Source organism: Meleagris gallopavo, chromosome 8 (assembly GCF_905368555.1).
Source record: "Meleagris gallopavo chromosome 8, MGAL_WU_HG_1.1, whole genome shotgun sequence".
Taxonomy (NCBI): domain Eukaryota; kingdom Metazoa; phylum Chordata; class Aves; order Galliformes; family Phasianidae; genus Meleagris; species Meleagris gallopavo.
The window spans coordinates 17,732,193-17,757,394 of record NC_139411.1 but is presented as its reverse complement, the minus strand read 5'-3'; the positions used below and the strand labels follow the sequence as shown (position 1 = coordinate 17,757,394).

The following is a 25,202-nucleotide window of genomic DNA, read 5'->3' as shown; positions in this document are numbered from 1 at the left end:
GCTCTTTAAGTAAAGCCTTGAAAAATCTGTGCTTTGGCTTTCTGTGTGGGAAAATCAGTGTATGCCAATGTGTGTGCCTTGCTGATTAGCCCTCTAGGGCAGACATCCTTCAGCAGCAGAGTCAGACTGAAGGATGGTGGGAGGGAGGGCTTTGGCTCCACCAGTTCCTTTCTGTCTGCAGCTCTCAGGAATGCTGAGAAATCATACGCAGCATTGTTCCCCTCGGCATATTCTCATGTGATTTGTCCAGCTTGGCTGTAAGCAATTCAAGTAACAGGCATCTTCCCTTGGGAAGCAAAAAATAGTTTGACCATCGCTGTAGGGAAGAGAATGAGATTCCAAGGAAATAAGAGGAATCTGCTTGAAAACAGCAGCAATGTCAAGGGGCACTCAGATGTTACTCACATGAGTGTACGAGTCTGAGCCAGAGACATACCCTGCGACTGTTTTATTCTTATTAGCAGTGGACCTAGAGATTTACAGTAAAATTGTTTTATGTTGTAATTTGCTTCTGTTTTGATTCTGGAGTTACAATATTGGTGTTATAGAATGGTGTAGGTTGGAAGGAAACTTAAAGATCATCAAGCTCCCACACCCTTACCATGGGCACGATTGCCAGAAACTAGATCAGGTTGCCCAGGACCCTGTCCAACCTAGTCTTGAATGCCTCCACAATTTCTCTGGGCAAGTTGTTCAAGTGCTTCACCACTTTGAGTAAAGAATATACTTCATTCCTTCCAGAGACTGGGATGTGTGTCATCTGGCCCCATAGACTTGTATACATTCTAGCTTCTTGAGCTTGTCTCAGACTTGCTCTGCTCTTACAGGGGGAGGGATTTTGTTGTCCCAACCCCAGCCTAGTGGTTCAGGGACATGTGAGTCATAGGAAGACTGAATTTCAGTGACGACTGTGATGCCTGTCTCTTCTGACCAATGTATGTAAAGAATCCTTTCTTGTTATCTTTCACTTTCCTTGCCAAGTTCAGTTCTGTACTTAAGCTTTCCTGATCCCATCCCTGCATGTCCAGATGGCATTCCTGTATTCTTTCTAGGCCTTTGTTTTCTTCTTATCACTTCAGTTAGACCAACAGGTCCTTGCTCAGCCATGACAGTTTCCTGCCTCCTCTCCTTGATTTCTCTTGCTGGGAGATGGAGAGCTCCTATGCTCTCAGAAAGGTTTCCTTAAAGAGTTGCCAGCTTGTTCTGTTCCTGTGTCCCTAACAACTGTTTCCCAGGGGATCTCGTTATTCCTTAAACAGCTGGAGTTTTGCTCTCATGAAGTTCAGGGTCCTAACTCCATCTCTAACTCAAGGCTTATCTTCCTCAAGATCACATACTCAACCAGAACACAGTCACTGCAGCCTAGACTGCCTCCAGTCTTAACCTCTTTAATGATATTATCCACAGTGGTGAACATCAGGATGGTCTGTCCAAAACCTGGACCAGGGATTTATTTTCAGCATACACCGGGAGTCTTGTATTGCTTGTAGCTCTCTGTTTTGTTTTTGCAGCAGATATTTTTGCTGCCTGTCTCCTCAGGGTTGGAAGCTTGCTTAGCTGCTTCTTGCAGGGGCTTAAGACAGGGCTGTCGGTCTGCTCTTGTCATTGTACAATACCACACGTCAATCTCACTGCTTCTTAACCTGGTGATTTCTTCTCACAACCTGGCCACTTGCTCAAAAAGTTTGTCTACTGTATATGGTAGAGACACACTTCATTACAAAAGAGAGGTACAAAGGGAAGAGGAACTTGAATTATTCTTTTGAAACAACAGAATGGAACAATAAGTGTTTGAATGTAGGAATACAAGTAAACCTTTGGAAGTTCTTGGCTTCTGCTGAAAAAAATAATGAAGCGCACTCCTTTCTGGGCATGATTTTTGAAGCTGATTTACCCACTTCATATATCCTGCTCTGAGCATTACTTTCTGAATTATGCAAAACAGAAGGAAAACAATACATGAAAAAAATCTGTGGCAGTAGCCTTTCTCAGACAGTGGATAAAACAAAGAATGATCAAGGCTTGTTTTCCCCATCAGATCAGTTTCCCTGGACTGAACTGTTGCTGAGCCATTACTTATCAAATTATTTAAACCTGTTGTTTTCCTGAGAATGTAGCAGTTGCTAGACTGGATCTGACCCAAGGTCTGGTTTCTGTCTCTGACAGAGGTTAACACCAGATGTCTCTGAAGTGAATGGGCTCTGCAGCAGCAGGTGGGCGCTAATCTACCCTTACATTAGGTTTTATCATGTTTTTTAGCAGCTAGAGATAGCTTAGGTTCTGATTCCGGAAAAGTCAGGTTAATATGTCTACCGAATGCCTGGATAATCTTGCTAATACTAGGAATTAATCCTTTTATATGTATATTTTTTCTTTATTCTTTTTCCTTTTCAGTTTGCTGCCTCAAAAGTTTTTTTTTTTTTTTCCCCTCATCATCTGGCGGAAGGGGAACACATGTTCCTGTTTACTGTACTGCCTGTTCAGCTACTGTCCCTTCCTAGCTCCTCAGGCAAGTCATTATTTTTTTTCTGAAAGAGAAGTTTTCATCCTTGAAGCCACCTCAGCTACAGTGATAGTGAAACTGCTGTTCACTCCTGGGGAGATGACTGTGTTGAATGGTGTTAAAATGTTGCCTAAATGCAGCCTGGACATATGTGGAACTGTGGGAGATTTTCTCATTTCTCATCATTTGTCAGCTGGATTTAAATAAAAATAGTTCAGTTTCTGGAAATGTGATGTTAGTATTTTACAGAAGGAAAAACTGAGGCAAAGATGTACATACTTTAGTCGTGACTGTAGAAGGAAAAAGTTCAACTGGGATTCAAAACGGGGAATACGGTCTCTCAAATTCACTAATGACAATGCTTCTTCAAAGCGAAGTCTGATTTTTGAATCAGTGCAGCTAAATACCAATCACTGTATGACCTGTGAACCACCAAGTATGGGAATGGGGTAGCTTCACTAATACTGAGCACCGCCCAAATGGAGAAACCTACTTGGTAGCAAACTAGCCATATTGATCGCTCTACAATAACTGTTGAGTTTCCTGGCATGGTCAGCTAGAACAATGACTCAGTTTCCAGAGCTGCATTGCTTGAAGAGACCTTCTACAGCAGCGGTAAGTCTGCAGTTGTTGAGTTCTCCATTGATTCAGAGGAACGTAATGGTAGGAAGTAAATGTTACTGTACATTTCCATGGATTGCTTTGTTTGTTTGCTTTTTGCCTGTGTTCAGAAATAATTCAGCTGGAGTGCAGATCTTGCATGTTCCTGTTTCACAGAGGAGGACACTGAGAAGTTAAAGAGCTGGTCTTCAGAATCAGAGTTCAAGATGCCTTCTGAAGTCAGTGCAAGGTTGGAGGGCATGGCACTTCTGGAAATCAGTACAGAAATAACACATTGGAAGTTGTGTGACACGCTCTTAGTAAAGTGTGGGAGAAAGCTTGAGATTCCTGTCTTCCAGAATAGATCAACATTGTATAGTCTGCCATTAAAATATGCTTAAACGCAGTGCTGATAAATGTCTTAACCTTGTTTTGCTGTATCACAATGCAGATTTGTTTGTCTGCTCAGTTGTGGAAGGAATGCAGAACTCCCAAAGGATAGAGAAAACTTCTGTAGACTAATCTAAACAAGTCCCTTTGCTGTCTTTGAGAATTGAAAGGTGCACAGATTGCTCATTCACAGGGTGAATACATGGGATAAGTTTTGATTGAATTAAATATACTGAGACATTTCCTCTTAAATAGCAGTAATGCTCCAGGGATCTTGGTTTTCTTTTGTTCTGGAGTACTGAGAAAGTTTTGCATTGAAGTGAAATCCTCCTGAAATAATTTGCTTTTGTCCAGATTTTAATTTCCTTCATACTGTGCATAAAAATCCTTTCTGGGTTTAAGTGTAACATGGTTCTAAACAATAATTTAATATCACCAGGGTAGGTGGCAGTCCATTACAGTAATGCCACTAGGTGAGCTGAATAAGGCATATAATATAGTTGAAAACAGATCTAGAGGCTTACAGCACAGTGGGTTTTGCTTCATCTCTTTTTAGCTACTTTCAGTCTAATTGCATCAGTGCAGTGTTAGAACTGAGCAGTACTGCTGTGCAGAACACAATGATCTGTGTATGCAGCTTCTTGACAAAACCTCTGCTCCTGTTAGTCTTCCTTGTAAGCCACAGGACAATGAGATACCATATTTATCATTCCAGGAAATAGAGTTGACTGGTCTAAACCCATGTCATTTTGTAGTGCAATAGATGGGATTTATCCTCAATCAGTGTTAGTGAAAGCCACTGTTAAGGCTGCAGTTGCCAGTTATTATTGCTTGGCTCCCAGGGAGGCAATGCGGTGTGATGACAGCTTGGTTGGATATGCCAGTCTCAGCAGCCACTGTGTGACCCACAATGGGGTTTTGATATTTGAGTTATTTAATAAAAGGCATGCTCCTGCAGCTGTGTCATGGCTAGCGTTCAGTACTGATTCTACAGTGAATATTTTTTATGTGAATAAATGTCTTGGTCATCATCAAAGTCAGAGTTATGAGGCCTGGTAATCTGACTAAAAATAATCATAGCAAGGAGAATCTCTCTTAATGTGAAATTGGGCAAGTTTGTGTTTCTTGTGTAGGTTTCCTGTTCTGACTTCCTTGCCTAGGGGCAGCATGTTGTGTACAGTCAGCTCTGAGTAGTAATCCCAGTAGTTTTCTGGCAGATCTGTTTTTCTGTTCTAAAACCAAATTGCTAATTGTGATCAATATGGACTAGATAACAGCTTTCAACTGAAGTGTCCATCAGAATCTGCTCCTCAAGGAGTTTCGTAATTACTACCACTTGTGTGGGTTTGACATGTGAGGTGTGTGCTAAGCCAGTCTTTGTTGCCATACAGAATTCAGCAGCCATGAGAACTTTTGGAAATAGCTAAATTATACATTAAAAGACCAAGCTGAAATGACTGAATACAATCTCTTATCTGTGCTCTTCTGCTATAGTTGTCAGCAAATCTATTTTCTTTTCAAATGTGCTTTTTGTTCTGCTTTTGTTGTTCGGATAGATCTTTGGCCATTGAACCACTTAAAATGTAAAGCTTTCTCTTCATAATTTCTCTAACTTCTTAATCAGTATCTAGTAATTTAAAGTGTCATATATGTACTAACTGTTATATTGACGTTATCCTAACGGACCTGCCGTGTTGTGTATTTGCAAATAGTTGCTGTCATGATTAATGGGACACACTCAACAGTGCTTTGTGATCAGAGAGCTGAGGCTGCTGACTTCCATTGAAGATTTTCTTTCTTTAATGTCCGTGGTGAGGAGATGAAACTTTGTTGAAACCGTGGTTCTTAAATTGCTTCTTGCCTTGAAAAAGTTCAAAGTTCTGGAGCCCATCATGGTGTTATAAATAAGATGGTTTTAATAGACCAAGGTCTCCTCCTTTAAGACATGAACTTCAATCCAAAGCTCTTGGTATGAGAAGCCATTCTAGGAGGCAGATTTTTTTTTTTTTTTTTTAGCAATACTTGTATATGGGGCATAATCAGTAGTTTGCCCAAACAATTCTGAATGAACCCCACATACCGATGTCTTTTTGCATCCTCCACATCTCCCTGGTTCTGACCAATCCTACTATTTAGTTGATAGTGGATTTGAGGACCAATATAGTGTGCATCACTTGAAGGGATGACTTCCCAGTTTTGGTGCAAGTCCAGTGAACCTTCATGAAAATGACTCCAGTTGGGTAGGGGGAGCATTACTCAAAGAACCACAGCCTTACTGTGCTTAGCACAGTGAGACAGGTGGCAAGGAAACTTGCAGTCTGTAAAGAAAATAGGAAAGGAATGTGTTTGGTTATGGTTCTATGGTTTGGATGTGGTTTTTATTGTTGTTGCTGATTTTTTTTAATTTTTTTTAATTTTTTTTGTGGTTTTGGTATGTTTGTTTCCCCCAAATCTACTGAAAATAGAGGAACGCTTCTGCAGGCCCTCTAACACTTGGAGAACCATAGAATTGCTCAGGTTGGAAAAGACGCTAAAGATCATCAAGTCCAACTGCAACCTAACCGTACTATGCTAACTCTGTGCTTCATGAATTCTACTGTAGGGCTTAAGACTTTTAGCCTACGGTAGGCCAAAAATGCATGTTGGAGAAAAGACACCTGGTAAAGTGTAAGAGTGCTGTATATTGTGGAAACATGAGCACTCCAAACTGACTGTAAGCTCTGGATCAAACTGCTTCAGTTAATGACAAGATTGAAAAATCATGCTAAAGGTTAGTCCGGAGTGATGCATTCAGTAGTCTTTATACAACAGTGAAAGAAGGATGCTGCTCTCAAGGACTGTTCTTGTGATGTTAAACTCCTGCTTGCACTGCGGTCCCCTCCTGCACTGGCTTACAATCGTTTTAGGCTTTAGCTATTATTTTTTACAGATTGGTCATCTAATAGTTATATGCATGTTTGAAAGGACACCTGCAAATTCTCTGGTATCACTTGTTCAAAATGTTGAGAGAGAAAAGCTGCAGGCTGGGCTTGACTGCTCTTGTACTTAAGGACAGTCCTTACCTTTCTGTAGGGCTAAGATCTTCCTAGACATCTCTGATGTCAGTCTAAGGTTAGAAACGGAAAGTCCAGACAGTCATGAAGGTGTTCAGTGTTGAAATGGTTCTTATGCTGTAATGACATTCCAGTCTTATGGGAGATATCTAGATCAACTACGTGAATAATTAGTGCACAAACATTACATAAAGGGAGGAAAGCATGAAGGAATTATGCCTGTGGTATATTCTTGTCTGCTGTGTTTGTTTCTTTCAGGGAATCTTTCTTGGTTAAGTCAAAATTCTACATCTGACTAAATGGTCCTCATTGAAAGGGAAGGCAATCCAGTGTAAATAAAGCACAAATTTCAAAAGCATTTTAAAGAAATTGAGTATTATAATACAGGTTCCTAGAAAAAAAATTTCCCACCAAGCGTGAAGGCTTTAAATGGTGTAACTTCTGCAGTAAGAATAAAATTGTTGTAACTAGAAGTAATGTTTTCATTTTTACTCTAGTACGAAGTATGGCACTGTAAAGACTGGACAGTATCTAGTTGCTGAGGGATACATTTTATTTTCAGTCTTTGACCTGACTCATCCATCCCTGTTTGAAGTTGCAGTCTTTTCAAGATGTGTCTGTCCCCTGCTTTGATACCCTTATTTCCTGATCCCTGTTCTGGAGGGAGTGTCCTTGCATACCAAACATGTCTAATTGAGGGGATTTGCCAATGGATGTATGTAGCTAATACAAAATAGGGGAAACAGAGTCAGTGTAATGTTGTAACTTTTGTGAGGACATGCTTATTTTTTTTGAGATGTGTGTCCTGAAAGACCCTTCTCATTACAGGTATTGACATGCCATGGTTCTTAAAATGCCCTTCTCTGAGACCCCAGGGCTGCTGATGACAGATTCAGTTCATGGATCCCGTTCTGTGACTCTGCAGCACTGTCCTTTCTCACTGTTGTGGTAGTAGACACTAGAGTCTTGCCAAATGCAAACTGTTACTACAATATGGGGAGCAAAAATGAAGACTACATTGATTTTTGAGTGATATAGTTGTGTTCCATGTAATAGAAAGAGGGAGTAGAATGCCTCCTTTCTTTCATAATAGTTATTGTTTTTTTCTCTTCTGTGTTGATTCAGCAATGTATGTCCACTCATGCATAAAGTTGTTTATTGAATATATTTAAAGTGTATAGGTTTTTGAAGGAAATGGTGAGGGGTTTTTTTTTGGTTTTTTTTTTTGTTTTTTGCCACAAGAGGGTGCACATGAGGAATGCCAGAAGGAGGAAACTTCTCTGAGTCAGTCCTGCTTGTATCTTCATTGTAGGCTCCACAAAGGGATAAGGAGTTTTTTGTAGCTGAGCTTCTACCATTATTCCCTTATTTTTGGGGGGAAGCACAGATGCCAGATATGGGAAACGTCTAGCTTTTCTGATTGATATTGCCTACTGGTTTTTCCATGAACTATGGCCTGACTCTGCTTGAGATGAACATCATTAAGGTTTTATGAATCAAACTCAGAAGTTAATTTATTCAGCAAGTCTGTCATAGTGCTGAGGTCGGGGTTTGGAGTCTAGGGAAAAAATAATGTCAATGGCTAGAACTCGTTGTTTCTGTTGGGTTGGCACTCTATTACTAAACCCTTTTAACTAAATGGATATTGATTTTTGTTAATTCACTATCCAACCAAGTCATGCTGATATACTTTAAATGTACTCTGACTGTAGTTATGCTGAAGGGCTACATCTATTTAACTCCATTGGTTTTTATGCCAATTTAGTTAAATCTTTGTAAAAGCGAGTATTGATGAGCTCTAAGTGTTTCATAATGGGATTTTGCATTGTAAGCTCTTTCTCCTCTCAGTTCTGGTTTTACCTCACATTCAGCTTTTCAGCTGGCCTTCAGCAGTGGCACTTACTTGGTTTGTTTGTTTTATAAAGTTCATCACAATACTGATTGATTGATAACACTGGAAGAATCAACACTTCCAAGTTAGAAAATGAAAATAAAAAATAAAAGTAGGTAGCCTGAAGCTGCTTTCTGCTTTGCTTTACTCCTTCTTGCTGCAGATGTACTATTATAATAGATGTTTCAATCACAGAGTTGTTTTGGCTCAAAGTACTTACTTATTTATTTTTTCCTTTGATAGGTAAGTTTAGTAGAGACACCTTTCAACTCCTTCTTATAGTGTTTAATTTGCAGTGTCCACAAAAGACATTTGCAGATGTTAATTGCACGCGCTGCTCAGCAAACCAGAATTGAGTGGTTTATAAAACAACGAGTAGATCTGCTGCAAATGTGTATGTTTGTATGGCAGGGGTCTGTGCTGTGAGAAGGGAAGGGTATATGATGAAGAAGGGAGCAATGGATTCCTACTGCTGGCTCTCCTGGTACCTATTGTGCAATTTGAGCACACTGTTCCCTTTGTCTGTTTGCAGTTCCCTGCCCGCCCATTCTCTAGTCTGTTAGTGATAAGCTCTGCAGGTTGTGGACCATCTCTTCCTGTGGTCTAAAAATGCCATGCATATCCTTGTTAGCTGCCGCTCCCTCCTTGCAGTATTTTTAGTTGTTGTTTGTCTCAGACAGTTGTTACCTCTAAGAAGTAGATGGTAGGCTGCCAGTTGCATGTTTGAACAGCATCTAGCACTTTGGGGCCCAGACTTGGTGCACGCCTTTAGTCACTGCTGTGGTTATATTTCCACTACAACTTTGTATTTGAAGTGATGCAGCACAATGGAGTTCTGTTATTGCTGAAATTTCAGCTGTGGCATCAGTGCCAGCTGTTTCAGTGGAGTTATGAACCATTCCTCAGCACATCTCAGGCACTGAGTTCATAAACTAGGCTGAGAAAGGCAAAGTTGAAGGCGTGATCTGTATAATTTGGAGCAAATTGTGTAGTGGCATGTAAATAAGCAAGTTAAGTTCAGTTCTTTCCTGAAAACTGAAGGGGAAAAATCTTTCTTTAGCCAAAGTAAAAATATTCACAGTTTGGACAAGCGTATTTAATTTAGGGCATTTTATATTGTATTTACAGCTTTCTTAAACTGACAGGACAGCCTGAGGTTTCAAAAAGATTAATCCAGGATGCCAAGCGTACACTGCACAGGCCAGAACATTCCCCTACCATCCTATTTGTTGGTGGTTCTTCAGATGTGGAAAGGAAGTGGGTCGAGGTTTAGATGAGTTATTCTGGTAGTCCTGTCCCTGCTGCGCTCCTACCCAGAGGCTTCACAGATTTTTTTCCCCAGTATGTGAGAAGAGGAAATCTTTTGGGTGAATAAAATTCTAACAACTCCTGTGTATGCAGTGAGGGCACATTAATTGATGTGCTGGAATGTGCATGGAATACCTGCATCTGAATTGATATGTCCAAATCCCATTGTAAGATATCACTGCGACACAAACATATTATGTTTATTTATTACATGATAAGACATTTATTTATTTATGACATAAGAATTTGAAAGGGAGTGTATTGGTTAAGGGCTTCTGAAAGAGGTGTTGTCCCATCTGGATGAATGGTTGAGCACCACCAAGTTGCATTGTGTTTTGATGTTCAATCAGACAGCAGGTTGTGAGCCGTCTACAGACTGGGAGCCTTGGGTGGTTCTTGTGCTTAACAACTGGACTGATGAGGGACAACCAGGTCTGCTGGCTGCTCTTCTTGCCCCTCCAGGAGCCCACCATTTTCTCAGCAGTGCTACAAAGTGAGCTTCTCAATCAAGTCAGTTTCATGAGTTAGAGGGCATGCAAATAAAGAAAATGGTGTTGAGGTGGTTGAAGTGCAGCTTGTCATTGACAATTGTCACTTGTCTGTAACTATGTATTTGTTGAATTATGGTCCTTAGCTCTAAGTAGACTCGCTGTTTGTTTTTTTTTTTCCAATAAAAAACAGCTGCCTGTTTTCATGTTAGCTCATGGGAAAATCTGTTTTTTGCCCAATTAGGAACAGTCCTGATGTGTTCAGATAGCTGCACCCATTCAAAGAGCAGCCCAGCAGACAAGGTGATGGCAAGGAATTGTGCCAAAGTCTACAAGGAATTCCAGCTGTGAGGAAATGTGAGAGAGCAGTCCCTGAGTGCCCAAGCTCTGCTTCCTCCTAGCAATCGTTTCTATAACAGCTGTGGGAATGCTTAAAAAACGATGGACAGCTAGGGAGGAGGGGAAAAAAGATCCGTGTGACTTTGAAATCTTTGGCTGAAAGCCAGATGCATTGCTGTGAACGGAGATTCAGCATTGCAACTGCAGCCATAAGAGAGATTCAGAAATGACTGAGTTTATTTTTTTAAGTGTTTTCAATTCCAAGTTTCTTTCCCAGAATGTTAAGCCTTTGTTGGCATGTCAGGCCCACCCTTTTCTCACTCTTCTGGATCTAACCTGGTCTGTGCCATACATTCCCCTCAGCTGTTATTAATAGAGATCCCTTCATTTACTTTTCATTCTCTTTCAGCTATTCCCACTCCACTTTCAATGCCTGAGGAACATGCGACAGCTGAGATAGAAGCAAGGAAGTGGGGGTGAATAGAGGGGTTAGGTTGCTGTCTCCAGGAGAGAGTTCCCTGACAAGTTTTAATCCCAATACTGCTCCACATTATTGAGGAGCTTTTAGAGACTTGCTTGCAACAACAGTATTTTCAGGACTAGTTAGTGAATGAGATGACTCAAGCTGATCTTCTCTGAGTCTCAATTTGAAGTGATCCACCCATGTAACTTCTTTTCTGTGCTAATATTGCTTTGAGCACAGGAATTGGGATCAGGGAGTATCGAAGGTGAGCAAAATGTCAATGCTAGGATTTCCTGTTCTGAAACCTAGGAATGTCTAGGTGTAGCTTGTCTTCAAAAAAGAACATTTATCATTAAAGTCAGATGTACATGATTTTGGCAAATAAAAAGCTAAAGTTAAGGGAAGGAATTTTAAAGACAAGTTTCTCAATGTACTGCTGCAAGTTTGGAAAATAATGTGCTAAATTATTAGAAAAGACAATTTTTGTTCTAGAATGACGTTTTCCATGTCTCTTGGATAGTGGTAGCAATTGCATGGGTATTTTCTTTTTCACCTGAAGGAAGAAATTTCAAGATATAGGGTTGTTTTTTTTTTTTACTCATCCAAAGTGATTTTTGGGTTAGATGGGATTGTTCTGAGGAAAAATGTGTAACTGTATAGTTTGGTGTGTATAGGGTCTGCTACTGTGATCCTGCATGTCTGCAAAAAACCTTGAAAGCTGCTGGCTACAGTACACAAATGAAAATATCTGTGGTTATGATTGTTCAGAAAGTCTGTTGCTGCTATGCTTATACTGCTGCTGGTGAGGCTGTATAGATAAAATGGGGAGAATAATCCGAGAAAGATGGAAGGATCTGAGACCCCTTTGATCCATTGTGGGCTATCCATGATGTGCTGTGTGTTCGTGCTTCCTGCTGAGGGCTATTGGACACCCTGAGTTGCAAGCTTCGAAAGTAAACCATGCTGCTTAGAAGTGACAACCTTGTTGCTTTTTGCTATGCACAGTTCCTGTGCTAGGCTGCACATGTAACATTGGTCGTTGCCAGTTCAGCAGTGCTACACCTATGAGAATGGAAAGTTTTGTTAGGTTTGCCAGCTACCCTGAAAATATCTGAGTATGAAAGAGAAATTAGGATGAAAGAATCTATTTACTTCTCATCAAATAAATGTATTTTAAATAGCTTTTTAGAAGATCCAGGGACTTTAGGCTACTTGTAACTTAGGGAGGAATTCAGTTTTGGTGCTCTTTGGGTGAAAATAATAACTGCATCAGTAGTTTCTGCAGTGCTGATGGCCTGTGTGTATGAAAAGACAGAGCCATTGTCCATCCAGACAGCAGGCAGTGTGCTTGGCACTGCCCTGGAGCTTATCCCTGAGGAGATCATTTGTCTCTTAGAGGGAGCACTCCTCTTCAACAGAAGGAGTGGGTCAGTGGAGTACAACAATCAATATAACTCTTAAAACTGACATATATGTCCTTATATAGTTAAAAATGGACATGTATTTAATATATAAACATGCGAGGATGATGAAAGGACTGACTCTAAGAGATTTTGACTGAAATTTGTCATAACAGCAACTAAGAAAGATTGGAGATAAACGCTACAGGGAAGGAGAAAATCCTTATTCAGTGAAAATCCTTATTCAGTAGTAATTTATGCCAAGTTCCCTACTGTACAATGATACTGTGAAAGCAAAATCTACTCACAAGCAGTGAGGTATGTAGATGGAATAAAGCTGCTAGAATACAAGACCAAAGTAAAGTCAGTCTTTCTAACTGTGACCCAAGGGAGAATTTTGCTTTTACTAAGACATTCTTTTTTTATAGTGCCAGTTGATTTGTTAATAATGTAAGAATTGAGCCATAGAGGTTCATTTTTTGTCATGAACTTGCAAGAGGCACGTACATGTTGTAATGAAGGGTTTTAATAAAGTTGATTAGGAAATATGCATGGCTCTCTGCCAATTACACCACTTGAAGCTAGAGAGGCTGCAGAGACAAGAAGCTGTTGTGGCTTCTAGTGGGGGCTGATGAGAGATGCGAGAGGCGTTTGGAAAGAGGAAGGTATTTGGAATTCAGAGAAACGTAGATTCTACATTGAATCTTTATCCTTCTGTTCTGTTGTTTTCCCATAGCGCTGTATTTTGCGTAAGCCCAAAATGTAATCCCATTTACTAAAGGTGGGAGAGACCTTGCAGGCAAGATGGCTTTATCCAGCTGCTTATATTAGCCTGCATATATGCTGTATAATAACAGAACAGCTGTAAAAGTCTGTCTTTTCCATGTAGTCTTTTATGAGCTTGTTACTAGTTGTCAGGAAACTGCACCGAAGTAGTGAGGTTGAGTAGTGGGGCATTGAATTGCTCACTGTATGTGGTGATATGTTGAGTTTGCCTCAGGGATTAAGGCTGGTTGAGGGGCTGCTATGTTCCTGTACTGTCCAGCATTGTTCTACCACTGCTTTTGTTGTTTGCTCTGTCTTCAGCCCATACCCCCAGGTAGGGAAAGTGTTTTGGATCTCCAGACCCAGTTAACTGGCAGTTTGGCTGAAAACTACAAACTCTGGTGTTCACAGAAAATAAGAGTTTTTACAGTTTTAATAAAATCAATTGGTTCAGATGTGTGGCAGGGAAAGTGTCCTGCTATAAGGCTGGAATGGTGTTCAGCTGGGCCTACAGCATATAGTACTGTGACAACGTGAAGGTTCTCTGAGCAAAGTAATGTGCTGGGAGGGTGCTAATGCTGTGAGGTCTCTTATTTTGCAGCTCAAATCGTGCTTTCTTTACTGCTTTTATCACATACAAATTCCTTCCTAATTATCCATTCTCTGTCATCTCATACAGTTGCCAGGATTCATTTTTTCCATAACGTATGCAATGTTTTAATATAAGATACTGTTTTTAATGGGCTGTATCTCTAGTGGTTATTTTTGTCTTGGTATCCAGTCTGGGATTCTTTGCTCTACTTCGCTGTAGTCTGCAGCACTTTTACTATCTTCAAATGCTATTGCACTTTCCTACTTGCTGATCTTTATAAAGATGCTATCTGAATGCTAAATAAAACATTACAAGGTGTATTCTCTAGGGGGAGAGAAATATTGGATGTGTCTAAATGAAGTAGACCTTAATGCAGATGAAAATGTAGATACAACACCAGAAGCACAGCTGCAACTAAAGCCTCATACTGTGTGGCTTGTCACAAGGGATTTAATGTGCACTGAACAGTTGACAGTCTGAGGCTGTTTCAAAAATTTAATTTGATTTTGGAGTTGTTAGTAACAAGGGTGCAACCATTTGATTCAAGTACTCTTCTGATACAAATTAATTTTGATGTTTCAGTTGTATTAAAAAAAAAAAAAAAACACCAACTCAACAACAACAAAAACAAGCCAACTAAAAAACACTTCACCCCCTCAAGGCTTTAAACAGCAAGTTTTATTTTGACTCAGATATGGTTTGCTTATATCATGGCAATTTTATGTTGAATTAGGTTATCTTTTCTCCTGCAGCTGGCATGAGGCTGATGTAAACTCTATTGTGTGTTCTCCCTAATTTGACAGAAATGTGGTTGTGTCTGTGCCTGATCTAGCTCAGTCATGCCTTGTTCAGTGATTTGGTAGCTTACAGAGCCAGCATTCATTTTTGTGCAACTTCTGCCATGCTAAGCAAGACAGAAATAGGAAGCTGTCATCTTCTCCATCTTGCATAAGGAAAGCTGTGGCAAGGGGAACAAAGCCATTTTCCAGCAGAGTGCAGAACTGGTGTACTCTGTTGGACCTTCCTATTCTCTAGTGACTGCTGTACATTGCTTTTCTGACTCGGTGTGCTGTGTGCAGTAACGCCTTTTCAAGGAGTCCTTCTGACAGTTTGGAATCCCTCTGGCAATGTTTGTTTTCCAGGCAATTTAAGTTACTGCATAAGGAGTTGAGGAACCATGGGATATGATACTCAAATGAGCTCTGAACATGTTGTCCCTGCTGTTTTGTTTTTTCTCCTCTGCTTATTTATAATCTCATCACAGCATCCCAATCCATTTTGCTGAAATGCTTTGCAGTTTGTAAGCCAATGCTGCCTCTGAAATCCATCACGTTTCCCACCCTAATATTAATTAGTCATCTTCCCATCTCTTACATTTTTGTTTGGATGAATGGTCTGGCTCATGCCAGTAATGGCACAGATTATTCCTCTTTCTTTTCTGCCTGCTTGTAAAAATATAGGTTATGATAACGTTAAGGTTTATAATTAGTTGGAAATGTACTGGCTGGGAATGTAAACGCTACCCCATTGTTCAAAGGCACTGTCAACCCATGATTCTTTATGTTAGAGTTAGCACAAGGTTTAGAACAAATTAGAACAATTTAGTGCCTATACAGCAAACCCACTGTTAAGTGCATGGACATCTTGTTCCTTGCTCCTTTTGCAACAGTTCTGAAGACAGTTTCAGCAATGACACCTGTTGCTAAGCAAGTGCAGTGGCTCCGTGACCATGAGCAGTGGGCAGACAGGTGCTTGTTTTGCACTGTGGTGCTTGTTTTGCACTGTCAGCCACTGTGCAGTGTCAAGGTAGGAACAGTGAAGCAATCTCAGCTGATGTACTATTTACGGCTGCTCTAGTTAACATATCATAAAAGATCTGAGGAGAAAAGATGACTCCAGAAAGTTTTCTCACACCTCTTGGTTGCATCAGCACATATGGAGCTCCTAAAAACAGCCAGCTATGGCTCAGAGCCATGAATGAACTGAAGATGCAGACATCCAGGTGCTGTGCTCTGAAACCTCACTGTGTACTCGTACTGGAGCAATAGGGAAGAAACAGCAAAGCAAGGAATCTAGATTAAGAAGGTAGGAAAACGTTTTGGCAGCAGTTGTCTTCATTCTAAAAGGGAGTTTGACATTTGTCAGGGTGCAGTCACACACATAGACCTGTCTACACTAGCAGAATGACCAAGATGTTGACAGTCCTTATCAGTGAAGCTGGTGGTGTGGAAGATAGAGCTGTTATGTGAATGATGGATCAAAGTAGTTCAGAGCACAGAGACTGGAAATGTTTCCTGCTCTCCATCTCAAGCTCCAGTGGGAAAGGAGCTGTCTGAGCCCCTTTGACAATCTCAGCTGTGAAGTCTTTCCTGAGCAGAGGAGAGCTCCAAAGGGCTTCATCCAGAGAACACTCAGAAAAGCGGAATTCTTTTTTTTCCTTCTTTTCCTTACCTACACTTTTTTTCTAGGAAAATAATGATCTTTGGGGAGGAAATCTGGGAAAAGATATTGGTTTAGGCTTCCTTGGGAAAATTAGAGAAGTTGAAATTATTTTTCAGAAAAGCAACAAAAAAAAATCATTTTGGGTCATCCCTAGACAGTTTGCTGACTTCTAAACAAAATGTTTTTTCATTTAGCTTTGCACTTACTTATTGCTTTTGTTTAACTTTTATTTTGCTGTAGCTCGGTTTTTAGATGAGAAACACATACATCAGCAAAAAAAAAAAAAGTTGAAGTGTGCGCATAATTTTGTATTTTAAGTGGCTTTAATTTTGGTCTAACTCATTTGCACAGAATTAAGAAACGCTTCCAGTCTCCTTGAAATACCTCTTGGAATGCCTTTTATCTTTTCCTTTTTTTTTTTTTTTTTTTTCTCCTTCTGCAGTTGCAAAGCTTTCATTTTCATTTCTTCTGGCTCTGTTCTATTGTGGAGATGACTCTGTGTAGCAGAGCCTGAAGCTGACTGTACATTATAGTACTCCTTTGGTCTCTAGTCCACAGAGCTGCCTTAGCAGCAGCTGTGCCAGCAGCTAGGTATCAGTTATCTGTCTTCATGTGATGATTTTGCTTACTGTGGACTGTGGGATGTTGTGACAGTATGTCTTTGGCTTTGTTAATCTAATCTGTAGGCATGCTAGTGCACTTCTTCAGTCTGTGCTGCTATCTCTGCGTTGTCCCTTGGAATCCTCCTCCTGGTGTATATGTAGTAGCTCATATAGTGGGTCTAAAGCTTTCATCTGTAGTTTATGCACAGGAAAGAAATGGAGCCAGATCCTCAGCTGTGGGTAAACTAGGCTTTGCTGACATCATAAGATCTGATTGACTTCTACCTACTGAAAATCTGACCCTCTATCATGACTGTATATATTTCCCCTGCTGCACCTTGCAGTAAAGGCAGCTTTAATTTGACTGAATCAGCCTGTATTCTAGTTGGGACAATTACTATTGTAATTGCTCTGAAGAGAGGGGTTGTCCTGCTTTCAGCTCGGGTAGGAGAAAGGGAAAGCAGAAGGCTGTCTGTTGAGTCCTTGCTTTGAGGCAGAACCATCAGAACAGAAAGGATCTTGGCCTATACTTGGGGCTAAAGGGAGGAAGGTCACAGACAAGCAGCAGTGTAATGCTTGTCTTTGTCTTACGGTGGGAGCCTGCAGTGTTTGTTTCCTCATGCCTTTATTTGAAAAGGAAAAGTTCTATCTCACCTTCCTGCCCAATGGAGGACTGTGAAAATGCAAATATTGGAGGTATTAGTACCTTGATGCCCCAGCTGGTCTGTAGCCTAGATTTCAGCTTCTTGAAGCCAGTAAGTTGTCAAGGCAGACAGGAGGTACTTGAATAAGCATAACAAGATGATCAAGACTTTGTTTACAAGTGTGGCTTGCTTAAAGCAGTGCTCAAAAAACCCGAGGAAACAGGAAGAGATTGTAATTAAGGGCAGCTTTGAAATTCAGTATGTGGTTGATTTGCATTTTACCATTTATTCCTTTCTTTTCCCTTGCCTCTAAAAGCCTGGGGTGGTTATCGTGGTGATGTTGGGATTACTTTGTTATATTATGTATGCTTGAGGTACTGTGGAGCAGCAATTGTGTAATGGGGATGAAAATCAGAGCTCACTTCAGGGAGAAAAAGAGCCTTTTTCTTAACTGCTGCCCCTGGCTATCATCCTCTTAATGGCACACATGGGGCAAAGCTGTGTGTGTGACTTATGGTAACCATCACTGCTGAATGATGCAGCAAGAGATTGCTTGATGCTGGATGCTTGTTCTTGGGTGATTGTGGCTGTGGAACTCCAGGATGAAAGATGCTCACTCAGAACCTGTGTTACTAGGTTACATTGCACATGCAGTCACTTATTTGGCTCTCATATCCATGCCTTTGTTTTTGTTACCCTGTTTGGGGCAGAGTGTGGAGATATCAGTGCTAAACTTCTTTGTCTAGGAGGACAAGCAATGGAATTGCACCTGTGCTGAAGATACAAGCAAAAGCTCCTTCCCTCTTGTCCTAATGTTTGCAGGTTTACAGTGATTTATCCTGTCCTCTTTTACCCTGTGTCTCTAGAAGCATGCTTTGTACTCAGTTCCACCAGTAAAAGTGTATTACTCTGTCACTATCTTCTAACTAAACACCGTAGATCTCATACTTAGTGCCATAGCTACATTTTTGTCCTCATTGTCCTTATTTTGTTTTAGGAACCTACATAATTTCATTTATGTTACTTCTGAAGTGAATTAAGCAAAATATAACAAGCTCTCTTGTCTATACATAAATTTCCCTGGCAAACAAATTGTGGGGTCCCACACTCAGTGCAGTAGTGATGTAAGGACAGAGGTAAATATTGAGCTGCTAGTCCCCCACCCTTTTGAGCATATTTTTCTCAAACATCATAGGAACAATCACATAGGAATACAGCTTCTTGCACTTCATAGAAAGGTACAACTTGGCCTTAAAAATCCTAGCATCACAGGGAGATGGAGCAGCTCAGTGATGGCTGTGTGTTGTTGTGGCTGAGGTATGGGCTGGACTGATCCTGAGCAAGGAGGGAGAGCAAAGATTCTTTAGCATGTTTACAAGGGAGTCTGACACAAAATCTTGGGTCTGGCCGATTCAGAAAACCTGAATCCACCTACTTTGAAATTTGACTTTACAAAGGTCGTAAAGACAGACTACTTGCTCAGATGACAGAAATGTTTAGGTCTGGATTTACATTTATCTCATTGTGTGTGTTTTCCTTTAAAAATCCTAATTCTGAATACCATAGCTATGTAAAACTTGTAGCTTTAATTAATAGATAACAATATATACATATATTTTTACTGATTGTGGATTTGAAATAAAGCTGCCAAGTAGGATCTCAGAAACTAAAGATAAAAATGACAAAATCCTGGTGATTGGAAGCCAGTCTCATGATTTGGTCAGCTGAACTGAAATTTGTGGAAGCCTGGGGTGGCAATGATTCAGAGACCAGATTCTGTGTGAGCTGGTTGCCAAACATAAGTCACTGTTATTTTGAAGACCTGCCATTTAAAAATGAATTAAGATTTAAAATGCTTTCTGGAGATTTTCACTGGACTTCATATAGTATCATAGTCTGCTGTATCAAGTGGCTGTTCAACGCATTGCTCTTAAACTTAAGAAGCCCTCATAAGCAGAATAGAGAAAAAGATACAAGACAAGTAGTGTCTGTTGTTCTTCCCCCTCACCTGTTAAACCAGAGGAGAAAGGAAAGGTGAGCCAAATTCTGTAGTCTTTATGCAGGGAAATTCCCATCAGCTTCAGTGAGAAGTACAGAGCCAGGCCATATTTTAACTTAATATTTATTTACTTATAGAAGTTTAATATAGAAGTAAATATCTGATGATATTTACAGACTGTAGCCACGGGGTTTTGCAAAAGTGGCTGGGGGCAAAGACATGTCTGTAAGTTAGTGGACTTCTGGCAAATTCCTGCATATTCCAGCTTTCACAGTTTGTAAATCCTCACTTTGTTGGCACACATTTGCTCGAACATGACTTTAGAAACCCAGCCAGTGCCGCTTGAATATGCCCATAGTGCAGGCATAAACTGTGCAGCCCTTAAAACCTGTTCTGCTGTAGGACAGATAAACATGAAAGGTCTTAGTGTTCTGCAAATGAATCAGTCTTAGCTCATCAGTGAGTGCCCTGATTTAATGAAGCCATAGTATGTTAATGTTAACACTGCAAAAAAGCAGTAATGTTACAGGCAGCCACGCTAACTTGCTACAAGCATTTAAAAGCCCAGGCATGAGCTCTTACTTGGCTATCTGGCCATAATTAATGATGACAAGTATGTTGGAAAAATAATTATTTTGCTTGCTTTTAAAGACAATTACTTGCTCAAGGCAAGTGAGGGGGTGGGATTTATGTGGTTCTAATAAGCGTATGGAGATGGCATCTTCCCAGGAGAATATTGTAGCCACAGGATCTTTTTAACTGACCTGAAATTCCTTTGTTCTATAGATGCAATTTATGTATGTGGTCACAAACTAAAATGACCCTGCTTGTATTAGGGCAGGCTGCAATTTAAGCTGCTGAAAGGAGAAAAAGCAGCTTTTATCAGCCTAATCAGCAACAGACAGAAATTTCTCCCTCATCATTTGTGGCTGTACAGGCAAGGAGAAATCTTTATAAATGGTCACCCTGAGAGCTCACTTCTTCCATCTGATAAAGCAAAAGCAGGTAATACGAAGGCTCAGCCCAGCCTGCCTAACAGCAGTCAACTGGTATCCCTCCTGGTCAGGACTCACAGAGCATGGCAGCTTTTGCCCAGTGAGGACTGTGCCATCCCCTGGCAAGCACCATGTTGGGCTGCAGAGCCCTGGCCCCTTCCAGTCTCAGGCTTGGTCTTGGAGGCTGAAGAGGAAACTGCTTCTCCATTGCTTGCCACTATGGTGCTGGGTGCTGAAGGGCATCTGCTGCGTCCTCAGCTCCTCCTGCTGCTCCACCAGTCACGGGTGTCTCTTGCATTTAAGGGGTATGAGAGCCATGTGATCTTACCACGTAACTGTATCATGAGTTGTAACAGTAAGACAAAGTATTGCTGCTTTGTTCTCTTTGAGTTTCATGCTAACTTTGCCCAAGTTGGAAATTACAGCAGAAAGTATCCCCAGGACTGTAACTTGGACAAAAATTCCAACTTGTGGCCACAACTATCTGCTTTAACAGAAAACCACAGGTTTCGTACCTGTTGTGCATCACTTCACTGTATCATTCAGATGGTGACGTCTTCAGAGGCCACAGAAGAGAGAAAGGGAACCAAAACCCCTGTATGTTGCTCACTTACGTACATTCAGAAGAATGCCCTCTATCTTATTTCCTTTTTATCTCTTGATAGTACAGAAGATCATGATCCCTTTCTCTGATTCCCACCTTACAAAATGGGGGAGATGATGATGACTTTCTTAGTAAGGCAGCTTGAAACCTAAAACTGAAACTTGTTACAGAAAATATAATGTTAAGAGTCTTAAGTGCTTTTCTCTGCTCTGGCTGGCTTATTGCTAACAGCAAAGATAGCATGCTCTGTGCACTCTGCCATCAGTGTCAGTTTGTGTTTTTGGAGTGTTGACATGTAACAGAAAAATATTTAGATTTCTTTTAGTCCCAGTTATATCTAGTCCTTTCTGAAAGTGTTACTATAGGAAGCAGACTAAAAGCTGAGTGAATTATGCGTTTAAGGGTTTGAATCCAGTTCTGTCTGTTCTTGATGTCTGCAGATTTTTGTCTGGGTATAAATTCTCATCTGATCTCTCTCTGTTCTGGTTGCTCATTAGGGAAAGTTGTGTCAGGGCAACAGAAAAATTCCAGAGGGAAAAGACTAAACAGTTCCCCCAGTATAAAGATGCAATATCCTAGAGTCTCTCAGTGATCTGTGTCAACAGGAGGGGGGGAGTGGAATAGAGCCACTGTACTTCATTGCCTTGGATTAGAGGGAGAAATGCTTAAGTCCAAAGTTCTCTCTGGAAATTGCAAGGAGAGCAACCACTGCTTTTAGCTCCAAGGACAGGGTTGGAAATGAGGCAGAACATAGAGGTACTGGAGCTGAAAGCAGTAGGATTTTGTGCAAGGTCATTAAACGGCCAGTTTTCTCTGCAGCTGGAAGGGATTACTGCATTAGTCTAAATTTGACCCTGGCAGAGAAGAGAATTCCCTTGGGGTGCTGTGGTTTTACTGGGTATTTCTTTTCTTTTTTTTTTTTTTTTTTTGTTATTATTTACTGCAAGCAGAAAGGCACATTTACTTCTGCAAAGTCTTCAGCCTGTAAGTGTCTGGGGAGCATGTTGGCTGGCAAATTGGAAGCTGAAGGAGAAAGGGGACGTTCTGTGGGCTCTTTTGGTTTTACGTCCTTTCCCATGTACCAAAAAATGACAGTGGAGGGAAGTGGCAAGTGGGTGAGGGATGAACTCTATGAGGATAACAATGAGTTTTCCCCTCAAGATAACTAGGTTCTAGTATAAATCTTTTTGGTTTGGGTCTTTTGGAAGGAATGAGTAGTAGTAGAAAGTCCCCCCAGATTTTTCCATGGAAAAAAATGAATGACATAATTGTGTTAGATAAGAAAGCAAATTTTGAGTTGTATTTTTTTCTTTAATGACATAAGATATTAGGATCAGACATTATTTCCAGATTAAATATAATGTAGATTAAGTTCAGTAAACCAATTCCTTCCCTACTTACATGTTGTGGCTTCTTCCAGTCTTTGGAGGAGAAATGTGTTCCAGCTAAATATTGTCTGATGTCAGATGAAATGGATGCAGAATCTCAGAGATTGGAAGGAAACTCTGGAGATCATCTGAACCAAACCCTATGCCCTAGAAGGGCCGCCTCCTGTAGACACATTAATATGAGAAAGACTACTGTAGTTTCTGGAGCAGAAGGTGGTGTTCTACCTCCCAGGGCAGGACAGTAACTGGCTTGCCCACACCCCCTTCCCACCCAAGACCCATCCTAGGGTCCAGCCCCAGCCTGCAGTGGTTTACAGGCTGCAGTCACCCAAACTGATGTGGTAAGGGAGCTTAATTTGGTATGATGGTGCAAATGATGCAGTAACAATGACATGTATCTAGCACTGCGGGATTTATGAATGCTGAGCTATGATAAAGCTTTTCAGGTTGCTTGCTGAGTGAATTTTTCTTCAGTATAGAGGAAACTTGGCTTTCCTAAATGAAATACTAATGCACTGACGACAAGCAATTCAAGAGAAAGCCCTGCTGCTAGCTGTCTGTGTTGTGCAGTGCAGCCTTAGTTTCTGCAGATTTCATTATAGTTATGTGTTCTTATATATTATACTAATGATACCAGTTCCATTCAGATTATTTGCTTTGCTAATCTAGAAGGCTGACTTCAAATCCAGTCATACAAGAGGTTATAAATGTTGTCTCTATGAGGCAACTGGTTTTCTTGCACCTCAGTGCAGTGATGACTTGATAGTATCCCAAAGACTGGGAGCAGTAAAAGCCAAGAGCTGAAACACTCATGGAAATTCAGATCTTTTGCTTTTACATATTTTTCCATGACAAGTTCCTGGGCTTTTAGGAGAGCGAGTCTCATCTTCTGGTTGTTACAGCCAAACTGACTTGAAGCACTGAGAAACTGTGCCAGGCAGTAGCTCCAGTTGAGTGAAGTTTAGATGGATAATTGGGAGGAGCACTGGCATGGGTAAATGTCATTGCCTTTAAGAGTCCTGCCCCAACTTTATGCAATTAGAAAGAATATGAAGTCAGCATCAAGCTGCTTTACGTTCTCCAGGAAGGCAGCAGAAGCAACGAGACTGAATTTCCAGATTGGATCATCCCGGTTGAATAGAAGCAGGAGATGTTTTCCTAGTCTTTGGTCTTTCAAAGCAGTATGGCAATGTAAGGGAAAATAACCAGCCATAATCATGAAGAGCAAAGCAGAGAGGTTAAGCACTTGTTCTTGTTACCCACTGCCCAAAGACTTCAAACATCTTTACAAGTGCAAACATGACAGCATTGTCAGCCCCCCTTGAAAGGCGGGGAAACTGAGTTGCAGAGTAGTGGGATTACTATCTGGACTGAAAACCTCCTGATGTTTTAACTGCTTAGCAAGGCTTCCAATGTGTAAAGACAAAATCAGGGGATAACCCACTAACATGACATGAGAGATGAGGTTTATAGCATTTCATTTTTCATTCTGGACAACAATTAGTTAATAGAAGCAAGTTTTTATGTTACCCAAACCTCATGGGTTTTTTTCCCTTTTTTCCTTTCTCAACATATTGTTGCTTGCTGAAGCAGCTGAGTAATGCAGAAGTTCTGCCTGAAAATAATGCTTCCTCCTTATATGATATTGCACATATTGTCATGGAAATTGTCCTCATTTCCCCCGAGCACACATTAAATAACTCGAACAGCAGTGCTAATGAGCAGAAAGATATCTGCAATCCCCACCGTGCAACTTGACATACTTTATCCCACTCTGAATTCCCCTTGCTCATCATTGAACATTTTAAAGGTCTGGTATAATAATTTGCTTTCTCGCTTTGGTCCAGTCATTCTGCTCCTAGCACTTGGTAATAAAAGGTCAGCTTTGGCTGAAACCTCAGTGTTGCAGCCATGCCGTTTTTTACTGCCAAATACCTTAAGAAAAGCAAGTGTCTCCGAAAGGGTAAGTCATATTTTTGGTGTATTTGTTGTCTGTTTTGCTTTAAATTTCAGTAAAGGATTTATTTTGAATTAAGAAGCAGTGGGAATGGCTCTATTTATACTGCCAGTCGGTTAGCACAGGGGTTTTATTATGCTGTATGCATTTTTGGTTCAAGACACAGTGTATGTTATTATCTTACATTTTACATTCACTAAAGCCGACTAAGTGAGAGATTGCTTAACCCTTTAAACATGAAGCATATGTTCTGCATGAGGATGGAATATCTAATGCAGAACCAAACAGGAGCAGAATCTGTGTGTATTTGTTTTTCCAGATAAGTTATGTAGGCAGCTGGATAATGCTCCAGTATTTGTGTTTTTATTGATAAAAGGATTTATTTTTTTTTCATCTGCACTGAAATAATAACTTTAATAACACCAAATGAAGGAAGTGCTTGCTTCCTCCTAGCATCTTTTGTTTGCAGGGTTACCTGAGTGCATGATTTCATGTAGATTTTTAGCTTGCTTTTGTGATGTTTGCTGTGTGGGCTTTTCCAGGAAAGGTGATTGTTCTACTTCCAGGTAGATAGAAAACTGAGAGCAGTTTGCTTGTGGCACTATAAAAATTAACGATGTGATTAACTCCTAATAGAGAAACACTTTCCTTGTATTTTTCTTGTTCTGTTGCTTGTCTCTTTAATATGATATTTTTCTAGTGAGCAGTCCAATTAAGGGCTCTGTATAAAGGAAAAGGGACTACTTGTAGCTGAGACATGTATTGATCAAGGGTATCTG

At 40.5% G+C, this 25,202-nt stretch overlaps 1 protein-coding gene across 5 annotated transcripts in view; it reads left to right on the top strand.

The window, feature by feature from the left end:
- ARHGAP22 (Rho GTPase activating protein 22) overlaps nucleotides 1–25,202 on the top strand; it is a 123,223-nt gene that overhangs the window by 37,485 nt on the left and 60,536 nt on the right. The window contains exon 1 of one of the 5 annotated variants that reach the window (XM_085230175.1): nucleotides 2,321–3,118. The exons of 3 other annotated variants lie outside the window; for them this stretch is intronic. Coding sequence is in view for 1 of the 2 variants with exons in the window: in XM_085230174.1 (XP_085086300.1) it covers nucleotides 24,378–24,429 (52 nt within the window). In the remaining variant the exon portion in view is untranslated. Of the gene's footprint in view, nucleotides 1–2,320; nucleotides 3,119–24,217; nucleotides 24,430–25,202 lie in introns of those variants that run through there. One more of the 5 variants, XM_085230174.1, reaches the window with a different exon arrangement.